This window comes from Amphiprion ocellaris, chromosome 1, assembly GCF_022539595.1.
Source record: "Amphiprion ocellaris isolate individual 3 ecotype Okinawa chromosome 1, ASM2253959v1, whole genome shotgun sequence".
Lineage (NCBI taxonomy): Eukaryota > Metazoa > Chordata > Actinopteri > Pomacentridae > Amphiprion > Amphiprion ocellaris.
The window spans coordinates 12,709,038-12,720,344 of record NC_072766.1 but is presented as its reverse complement, the minus strand read 5'-3'; the positions used below and the strand labels follow the sequence as shown (position 1 = coordinate 12,720,344).

Genomic DNA, 11,307 nt, shown 5'->3' with positions numbered 1-11,307 from the left:
CGGGGATGTGGCGCCCTCGTGTGGCGCTCTGGGTAACGGCTGTGTTGTAGCAGTAGCCAGCCAACAGACGACCTGCTGGGTAAACAACAGTGGATGCCTCGTAAGGCAGGAATGGGAACTTCGTCGAGGGCAAATAGTGAGACATTTCTATCTTGTCAAGTAGAGACGTAATAGAGAGGTCGTGTTATCTTTCGAGGGCCGATAGGACGCGTTTGCGAGTCAAAATGGCTGAATATAACCGAGTATTTGATGAGTGAAGTGGAGCTAGCTCTAGCTTAGCTCGTAGCCTTCCAGGGCCCATTGCCTTCGATTTTGCTTCTCGGCTCAGCTCGGGACTGTGTTGTCAGTTTCACAATCTCAGCCACTGCCGTCCTCAGGTCGCGATTTCTGTGTAGGCCTGCGTAGTTGCAGTTTGGGCTAAAATTGAGACAACTACCCGTTTTCAACGCTTGTTATTACTCCCCACAGGATTTAACCTCGCATGTTGCAAAAAGGACGGTGACACAATTTGAAAAAAGGACTTAGACCCAGGTACGTGCTGTCTTTGTTGTCTTGTGTCTGGAGTATTTGTGAGGCTAAATGGCTGTCTGTCCACTGTGGTTTCTTTTGATTCGTCTTCGGAATAGTATTAGCACTCATGACCAGCTCTATATATTTATATTTTAGTGTTTCTCTTTTAATACAACTGGCCTCAGTCACTTCAGCAGCGTTTGTGGGACACAGACAGACTGCAGCTGGGCTTATTGTAATTGTTAAGCGTTGTAGAAACTATGCTTAGCCTCAGTTTCATGCTCGATAACCTAAATAAATCTATGTAGCTCTGTTTTTGCTTGTCTAGTCAGTATGGTTTCACAGTCAGAAAGTACTGTGGGTATCGTTAGAGCTTACCAGTCCCGGCTCAGTCGTACATCTTGAATTGGTTTGCTGTTGCCATTTCTGTTACACCATACATTTTCTCCTGTAAGTAGTTCCCACTAGTTAATTTGATAGTGGCTGCACAATCTGTTGTTTATCTGATCGTCAATGATGAATCGTTGTTATTATTATTCAGCCTTGATGCCTGGCGATTTTTCTTCCTTCAGGGCTGTCCTCCGAGGCCCTGAATTCATGCATGTCATTGCGCAGCTTTCTCTATGGCATCTGAAGGACTCTCACTTATAAGTGAGTTGTATATAAAAGCACAAAAAGAGCTTTGTTGCGTGTGCCATTGATGGGATCACTAAATCCGCAGTTGTGTTAAATTCTCGAGCACATGAACCTCAGCATCCCTCTGTCACAGAAGCTGCATCTTCAAGTCAAGTGACAACCAGCATACTGTAATGACAGACTGTGAATGAACAATGCAGTGACATTTGTGAGTGCGTTTTCAGTCTGTTAGAAAATGAAATACTCTGCACCATGTATTGTTATCATGCACAAATGTACAGACCATGCTGTCCAATATTACCCTGCAGCAAATGGGATCAGGAATGGTGTTGTGTTACATTTTTACTGAGACAGTGCCAGAGAAATGGTGAACTCTGTAGTATTTTTTGTACCTGTGACTTAGATCTTAAAGAGAGTGGGATTTGCATTTGCTAATGACTGACCTTGTGCAGAGAGATATCGTGTTAAAAAAATGCTTTGAGTGCAGTAGTTGGAAGTGGCACATCCAAATTTGTTAATGTTGTGAATTGTGTGGTCCCAGGTTTTTTGTGTTTTGTTACATCACTTGTACGTCCAGATGGCCACATAGAAGTGGTTGGTACAATATGTTCCTAAATCACTTTCTGAAATAGTAGCAGCATGATTTTGTCTTCTGATTACATCATATCAAGAAGTGTGGTCAGCTTGTTGCTGTGGGTGATATCACCACGTGCATATGGTGCGTAAGGCTGTGCTGAAGTTATGTGATTGTTTGCTGAAAACTGCTGTGTATTTACTACATGTTTGAAATACAGAGCTTTCTGCAATAGAGAAATCTAAAAGTGATGATGACTCCTCTTAAAGGTGATCAAATTCAATGTTGACGGTTGAGAATATTGTGGAATCAAATTTATTCTTAGCTTGTGAAAAAAAGTGTTTGAACCTGAAATACATCGTAAGGTTATTCATACAACTGTGCTGGATTAATATTGGGGCAATCAAAATATCTTTTCACTGGAATAGTATGAATTATATAAAATGTGATCTTTTATTGAGATTCATTGTATTGTACACCTTTGCATTCTGGGTGCACTATATGTAAAAGAAACTCCCATGTCACTTCATTGAAACTCTCCAACACAGTGATATCACAATATTTTGTCACTGATATCACAATATTAGGGATAGTGGATATGTGATATATTGCAAGAAAGTCATCTGTGTTACACCAGGTTATCGAAAGTGAAATTATAAATTGAATTTAAAGATGTTCTCAGTTTATTGACAACTGATGGCACTCAGACCTCTTTCCACCAATATTGTAAATCCTGCCAGAACTAACACCACTGTTGGCTGGCAAAGGGTATAGTCAGCCGTGTGCCTTCTAAAAGTACACAAGATGTCTCAGACTATTTTTTTTTTGTATTCCTACATTGCAGAAATGATTAAATTTGGCATTGTTGTGGGAGACCTTAGACCACAGTGAAAATTCCCCTCCTGCTGCACACTTAAAAAGCCTCTTGGGATATACTTGTTAGTGCACCCAAATATAGACCGAACTATCTCAAAGTCATGACATAAACATGAGAGTTACTTTCATGTTGGATATTCCCTTTTTGTTTTCTTGTTTTGATTTAGCCTGATTCATGCGTCGCCTGGAATACGCAACGAAGAAAACAAATCAGTATTGACTCATTGCTCATTACTTTTGACTCAGTCTTTGCATGTGTATTTTCTATCTTTAATCTGTAGGCTTGGGTCATGCAGTCTTAATGTGTACTAACAAACAAAATGACTTAGTGAATGGACATACAGCCCTACATTTAACACCACGAAGCGTTGTTATGGATGTAATAATGTTTGACTAGTCAGTAAAATACTGGAAAGGTTAATGTTGAATAATTCAGTGCAGACAGCATAAAGACAGATGTAATTACCATGTTGTCTGTATTGTTAAAAAAAAAAAAAAAAACATATGGATCTGGTCATAAATTTAGTGGTAGATGAAACAAGGATGTGTTTTTATCTATGAAATGAGTTTTCTCTCATTCCTTCCATGTGCTTACGGTAGTTCTTCTATTTTTTCTGAAATGTCCTTGCAGCATTACCTTCTAATTATTGATAGCATGAATCTGTGTTAGTATTTATAACCATATACTTTGTCACATCTGTTATAAGGCAAACATGAAGGGTTCAAAGGATAGAACTTTCTTTAAAAAGCTTTGTCTCCAGTTTAGGAAAACACTCCAACAAAGTCCAGTGATATGTGATGTTTTGGTCCTTCTATGCTAAATGTATAGAAGAACATTTACATTTAGTGAAGGTAATTTGCATGTTGTTTGTAATCAAATGCATACAGTCCTGACTATTTAGTCATTTAGGCAGCTCAGTATCTGTCTCCTCAGATCAACCCACTGTTAGTGCATTCTCTCATATGGTCAATGCAGTCAATTTGATCACTGCAAGCTGCCTCATCACTGATATTTTTTGAGCCTTTAATTCATTTACTATTTTCAGCTTTATGTTTAATGAATGAATTAGTACATAGAATATTTTTAGCTCATCAGTCAGACCTATATTTAGATGAGAACACTCTTTGCTTTTTATGTTTTGTTGAGTGGCTTTTTTGTGTGTGACTCTTTTCCTTTCTTTTTTTTTTTTTTTGCTAGGTTTTGTGCAATGCATTGGACAGATGCCTAGAAATTAATGAGAGTGTACATGGTGTTTGCCTTGTGAGGACAGACCTGCCACCATGAAGAGTGAGGTGCCATCTGAGGCCGCCAGCAGACAGGAGCATCTGAAGGAGCCACTGGTAAACCCAGAGACCATGGAGGCAGCCAAGAGCTTCCCTAACAACATGGAGGTGATTGGAAAGGCTGGTAGCGATTTTGAAACCCTGTGTGAGTCCAGGCATCGGCCCTTGAGGGACACGGGAACACACAGAGACTCAGAAAGGAGCCTCCCTGGGCGCAGAAAAAGAAAGGGCCAACAGGCAGGGCCGTCGGACTGCTCGTTGAAAGAGGGCCACATCAGTGAGAGTTCACTGGCACCTCAGCGTCCCAGAGTAGAACTTTTGCAGCACCGCAGTGAGGATGAACATAATCACGAGTCCTCTTTTAGTGACTGTGCTTCCTCCCCTTCATCTAGCCTGCGATTTGGGGACTCGGACACTCTCAGTTCAGAGGACGAGGAGGAAGCTGGAGCAACAGGGGGCCAACACAAGGCTCCTGCCCTGACAACAGGAGGAGCCACTGGAGTTGGCCTGCGCCCTGTTCTGGGTCGGACTCGGGGGAACCGCTCTAATAAGTGGGTGCGGTCTGAGACTGAGCCTGTGCTGCTGAAGCGGCCATGCCTGAGCAACCGACGGCCTCTGCATAGGAAACGCTTTGTGAAAACTGCTCCTGGAGGAGGTCAACGGACGCAGAAGCAAAAGGAGCGACTACTACTGCAGCGGAAGAAACGTGAAGTGATTGCACGTAGGAAGTATGCTCTACTCCATAGCACCAGTAGTTCGAGCGAGGAGCTGAGCAGTGACTCTTCCTCCCCCTCTTCTACCGAAGCAGAAGATGAGCTGTATGTAGATGTCAGCAGCACCAGCAGCCAGCCCAACAGTGCTACTGTAGCCACAGGTAAGTACAAATGACTCTGTTACAGATTCATCATTGAGTTGCATTTCGCAGCATGAGATATGTTTTTGTAGGCTCTCTCATATAGTAAAGAGAACTGGAAACCAATAGGGTTGGCTTACATAGCGAAAAGCTGTGCCATCACAGAGTAACACTGTAGACTACAGAGGCCAGGCTGTGTAATGAGGATCAGGCACTGTGTGTTTATATTTTTTATTTATAAATATCTATTTTTATCAATAACCAGTCACTAAAAGAAGATTTAGATGGTTTACACAGTACATTAGGGCCTTTTTGTATTTGTTACTAGACAGCATAGGTTTTGTAAGCATTAGCAGACAAAGTAATACACCACAATGTGGACATTTATTTGTATGATTGTTTCTGGCAGTTTGTGAAAAAATAGGCAAACAGTACCATCACAGTAATGGGAATTCTGTCTCCTGAAGCTCAGAGGCACAACAATCTTTTATACTGCAGGAAAAAAAAAACGTGGTCCAACATGAATTAACATATTTTAATTGAAGTACATTGATGCAATGTGGAATTAATATGCACTGAAAAGCAGAACCAAAAAACGGGAATTGCTGGTGCTGGAGAAAAGGTGAACATGTGTCGTGCAGCTTGCAATGACAGCTTTTAATCACAAAAAAGGTTGTCAGAGTGGTACATTTTTTTCATTTAAATGACCTCAATAGGCATATATTAGAGGCTTCCAGTTCCCCTCATGGCACAATAAGGATTTAATTGGCTATAGTAGAAGTGTGATGATTGTAAACTATCTCACTTAGAGGGTATTTCCCTTGTGGGGGCCATGAGTGATTGAGCTGTGCTGCATGAGTGATTAGGTAACTAACCTGGTGGCCAAGTTTCAGCCATGGCCATGTTGATCATGGCTGGAAACAAAAAGTTAAGAGTCTCATATCTAAAAGTACAAACAGGAATGCAGGAGTGAAACTAAACGTCAAACCGCGGAGATTCACGCAGAAGCTACACAAGTGCTGAGCTCTGAACACAGAAAGACTTTACAGACATTTAGTCTGTGCTGGAGGGTAGTCTCCAGCACAGACATATAAATTTATCTACTGAAGACACATCTTAGAAGAAGAGACTGGGATGGCCCTGCTGCCAAAAAGAACCACAGCAGTGCAGCTAGCCCCTGCTATGAGGCAGTTGCATGTTATTAGGGCTCAGCTTGACATGGCGTGGCTAACGCATGCTAACACAGGCTAATTTTAATCCAGATTAGTATCGATTTACTGAAGCAGGATCCAGAATCTTGAGGATCTAATTCTATACAAGATGATTTCATTTTCTCTCTCTGGTGTGTTAGTCCTGTATATGTAAAGAAACAACTTGGTAAAAATGTAATAAATTGTATTCTCACTTTTGCCTCCAGCTTTCCATAAATGTAATAAATGTTCCAATATACATATTGCAATATTAGACACCCCTGAAAAATGAACAACCATACCCCTGCGCTTTTCAGAGCCTCATACTTTACAAATGTTAATGGAAACTAGGCTTGTCACAATTATTACATAATCGCCTGATCACACTTATTTAAGTAGCATGATCATTTTGCAAAATCATTAAAATAATTTCCCATCATATGTATAAAAACAGCTGAAACTAACAAAAATCATATTTCAGTCACTATTTCCATGTTGTTTCCTACCATTTGCATCCCCCACTTCTGCTATAGTTTCATGGCACTAACTGTTTATTTCAAGGCAGTTACTTTCAACTTTTAAGTGATTGCAGTTTGATGAGCATCTATTGACATTAGTGCTATGGGTTTAGTTGCAAAGCTAAATGTCATACCAACCCTGTAGGCACATTTTGTATTCAAGACAAATGCTAAAGGAGAGTCCAATAATTTAGAGGGGGTGTCACATTTGAAGCATATGGTGGCGGTAAAAGACGTTTATCTGACCAATCTAAAATGACAGAGGCAGAAAGCAAACAGAAAAAGACAAATTGTTAGCTTCATTTATTTGTGTAATTGTTATGCAATTGTTAGATGCTTTATAGAAACTGCTGCCCTCTGTACCTGTTGGCATAACCGGTTTATATGTTTCCTTTAATTCAAACCACAACTTTCTGCACTCATTTCCAGCAAGTGAAACTGTGAGAATGAAATCTTATGAACAGCCCCACCTCTATCTTGGTTCATTGTTTCTTTCATGTAGCCAGTTAGCCTCAGTAATATTTTTGCTGCTGTGGCCCTCGGGGAGAATGGAAAGTTAGTTGTTGTGCCTCTGTGGTGGGAGGCAGGTGGGAGAAAACTCAGACACTGTTGAGCAGCAGCCATTGCATGGAAACAGTACGTCTCGGAGGAAAAACAAGGCATTTGTTTACAGCAGGAGAAAGCAAGGAGGTAAGTGATGAAACCTGCCTTTTAAATGTCGGTGGTTGGAGGAGGTGTGTGAAGTAGCTGGGGCAGAGTCAAATCTTACCTCAACAGCAAAATGTGAAAACAAGATCTTAACTAAACTTACTTTAAATGCAGGTTATGCCTATGATCATACTTGTGACTGGCTGATCGAGAGGCTACCTGTGTTGGGCTTTAGAAGTGATCACATGTGACCTTTAGTGTTTTAATTTGAGTGTTTGTTGTATAGTCATGTTAGGACTGGTCGTACAAGGTGCTATTTACCTCACCAAACAGTGCACATACCAAGTAAGAATGTGTTGTTGTTGTTGTGTAACTGCATGAAGGTTTCACCAGAGTGCCAGGCAGCTCGACTAGCAGAGGGTGCTGAGCAGCAGTTCTCATGAGACAGCTGGAATAGAACTTACACAAGGGAAATAAGGGCTTCACTATCATGGCAATCCATTTAGTGATGTGCACAAAAACACAGTTCATATTACCGAAGCATACAAAATGAACACATTAACTCGTAGCAGTTACTTTAAAATGTCTGGTCTCAGTTTTTTAAAAGACTCAGATGGATTAGATTGAAAGCCGTGTTCATATTGATTACATTTTGAAAGAATTTCTTTCCCAGTCTCTGTATTGGTAATAATAACCAAGCATATCTGAAAGTCACTTCTGACAGGATGGCATAATTGACTTCTGCTTGATACCATAAAAGTTTCATATGAGATTTACATTGAAGGCTTAAAAGAGAGAGTTTGTAAGTTTGACTCATACACCCAGTGCATGAGTCAGCAACTTTCACTTACACTGAAGAATTGTGACAATAATTAGAAACAGGCGTCAGACTGAAAGCACAAATAAAACTATAATGCCTGTGACTATATGCCATATATTATCTTCTCCACTAGCAGGAACTAAAATTACAGATTTATACCTCGACCCAAAATAAACCCATAGATTAAACTGTGCGTTCAGTTACTAAAAACACAGAATTTACTTGCTCCCATTCCTCTTCCATGATGCAGGCACCGTCTCCATTAAGACGAAAAAGGAGAACGATGCATTTGTCTCAAATTAGTTTGCCGTGACTAGCTTGTTTGAGCAAAGCCAGTGATAAACTGGGTTCCTTGTGTATGATGTGGGTGGCATTAATGCACATGCACAACGCCAGTCCTGGCCAATTTAATATTGAATTATATAACATACAAGTCACGAAATTGTAAATCACAAAATTGGGTCAGTATTTAAAACGCTCAAAATATATGGGAAAAACCAGCAGATTATATGAGTGTGAATTTTAATTTGAGTCTGTGAATGTTGTGGTTTAGGGTCTACTCTATAGTTGTGTCACAATATGAGTTTTTGTATAATGTAGAACTTGCATCTGAAATATTAAACATATCAACTTCTTTGTTTTAATTGATCTGTCACTGCAACCATTTTCTTGATTGTACTCCCTTGCAGACACAGACAACTGCAGATGCCACAGATGTGCAGTTTTTGTTACCATACTACTTTCTAGTCTTGCTGGAGGACTGTTTTATGCAGAAATTATAGTGCTGGCTGTAGTGGGACACCAGTAGTATCAACTCCAAGCAGAAATGCATTGAGATCATTACATAAGTAGCCAGTCACAAGGTCCATTTGGAAAAGGAGATGGAAATAAACAATTTCAGTGTAAATATGGTTGAGCACTGATGATGTTTCTGCTATGCATACCGCCAAACGGAGTAAAATCTGCACATATGTGTATTGGTTATTAGATCATACCAGTTTGATTTTATTTATTATTCACCAAAATTTTATGTGATTCTTGGTAGATTAACTGTCAAAATCTAGAAAAGAGTAAAAATTCAGAATACAAAGTACAATCTATCTATTTGCTGTTTGCTTTATTGTAGTCGGCGGGTTTGCTTTGCATGTCAGATTGTCATAGTCTGGTAGATTTCATCATTGTACTAACTTCCCCTGGTGTGTTCAGGTGCTCTGGATGAGGATGTGGTGGTGATTGAGGCATCTCCAGCTCCAGCTCCTGCTGTCCCTGCAAGCGAAGAGATCAATGTCACATCAACAGACAGTGAAGTAGAGATCGTCACAGTCGGAGATGGATTCAGGTAGGCACCTCATGTTCTTCAGTGAGCTGAATGAAATAAAATATTTGATGGTATAACTTAGCCTTGAGCTGTATGATCTGTGCTGTGCAGAATTTAATAGGTTCGTATATGAGATGGACCCTCGGTGTATATTATAGTATTTCTTAACATGTAAGGAGGTAATGTGTGACTGTGGCTCAAATGTAGTGCTTAAGTTTTTTTGACCTTACTGAAAAAAGAAGAAGCTACGTGAACACAAGCTTTATCAAAGAATCAGTAAAGTAATAAGATATTGACTGAGTTATTAAAAATGTTGAGTAAATGTTGCAGCACACTGGTTACATTTACTGTCAGACTAGTTTTGTGATTTTCTTCATCAGTCTTCCTACTTCCACCAGCTTTATTTGATTATCCCACTTGTTACCAACTGTAACACATAGCAGGGACTTTAAATTTAACTCCTATTTGTAAAATCCCCTTATCAAACCACATACAGTTCTGTTCGATGTCGCCATACTTATAATAATTTCAGAGTGTCTTCAACATGTTTTACTCTAGCCATTGAAGCTGCCTTGTGTGGTTAACCAGTAGACTAAATATTATAAATATGTACTTGTACTCCTAAGGTATATGACTCTCAAACCAAGCAATGGTTAAAAAAAAAAAAAAAAAAAGCTGAAATACTATTTTTAATATTTTTATAATTAGCAGCATTCATTAAAGGTCCATTCTAGACAGTTTGACATTCTGCAGGTGTGACTTAATTTGCTGAAGTGCAAGCATTACTTGAAAAAATACCACAGAGAATATAATGACAAGCTTTTGCATGCATTTAGCCTTTTTTTTTCTTTCAGTTCACAGTTTTCAGTGGCAGGAAACACGGGTAGAGTCAAAGTGATTACTTGAAGTTACATGCAGAAAAAGTATGTGTCAAGATTTGAAACTATTAGATGATATTTTTAAAAGGTAGGTTCGGAGTTAAGGATGGCACAAGAACAGATAATTAGGTATCAAGTCAATGGCGGTGGCAAGTGCAGGTGCAGCAATAGGTTCACTGTAGTGTATGTGAGGGAAAAATAAACGCTGCAAGAATTGTTTAGGGAGTCAGTATGCAGAGTGTCACAGAGCATTTTTAACAAAATAAGTAAACACCTCAAATATGAAGAATTCAAAGTGAGTGCACCTTAGCAGATAGCTTTATGTCAGCATGTCATCACATTGAAAAGTTACAGTTCTTTCTAAATAGTGACTGCTGCATCTGTTATAGCAGTTAGAGCCACAAACAACAGCTAATGATGGCTTGTTTAGCCTAACAATGCTGCTCATAGCAGTAGGCCGCCATCTTTATCATTCATTGTGTAAAAATATAATGTTGTATCTGTGTGCTCAGGTACCACAGTTGTTTAAAAATAATAATTTATGTTGTAAATACATTCATTAAATATTCTTTGCTTGATATCAATGCTCGTGGTGCTGACTGCCAAATTTCTGGTGTTGTTGCAATTCTACAATTGTACAATTTCATTTAGCAGACGCTTTTTTTTCTCCAAAGCGTCGTACATCTGAGAGTAGATACAACACAAGCAAGAATCAGTAGGAAACAGCCTGGATAAGTGCCATAGAACACGTTTATTGTACCCCTACTCTGAGCAAAGTGCCACCTGCTTTTTTAATATTATTTTAAAGGAATTCTTTATGGCTCCCAGTCCAGTTAGACAGCTAAGGTTGGAGTTCCAGTAGGACAAACTGTAGATTGATGGGTTGCATTTGCAGAACTGTAAATCAGCCTACAGTCAGGATGAAAAGTACCAGAAATACTATTATCAGGAGTATTCAGAGAGATTTTCTCTTGTGAATATCAGGTCTGTTTGAGCCTGGGGCTTGTTTAAACTTCTTTTCAGTAGCATTTGCATGACTGGTCATGTGATGTTGTTCCCCTTTCTTTACAACATGAAGAACCCCTTTTCCCTGTAGTCATCAGCTGTATAAGTTATTCTATTTATATGTTGTTTTTACTGCTGTAGTCTTATGTCTGCTTGCTTTTATAAAACACCTACAATGTTACTAATGTCTGCTTTTG

General features: G+C 39.5%; 1 protein-coding gene across 6 annotated transcripts in view; it reads left to right on the top strand.

Moving 5' to 3' along the window:
• The window catches only part of rnf111 (ring finger protein 111), a 32,377-nt gene continuing 21,070 nt past the window's right edge, over positions 1-11,307 (top strand). Inside the window, exons 1-4 of one of the 6 annotated variants that reach the window (XM_023283909.2) lie at positions 44-136; positions 469-531; positions 3,795-4,754; positions 9,116-9,248. In XM_023283909.2, coding sequence (XP_023139677.2) covers positions 3,878-4,754; positions 9,116-9,248 — 1,010 coding nt within the window. In that variant the 5' untranslated portion in view covers positions 44-136; positions 469-531; positions 3,795-3,877. Of the gene's footprint in view, positions 532-3,794; positions 4,755-9,115; positions 9,249-11,307 lie in introns of all 6 variants that reach the window. The other 5 variants (XM_055011335.1, XM_055011332.1, XM_023283911.3 and 2 more) reach the window with 5 other exon arrangements.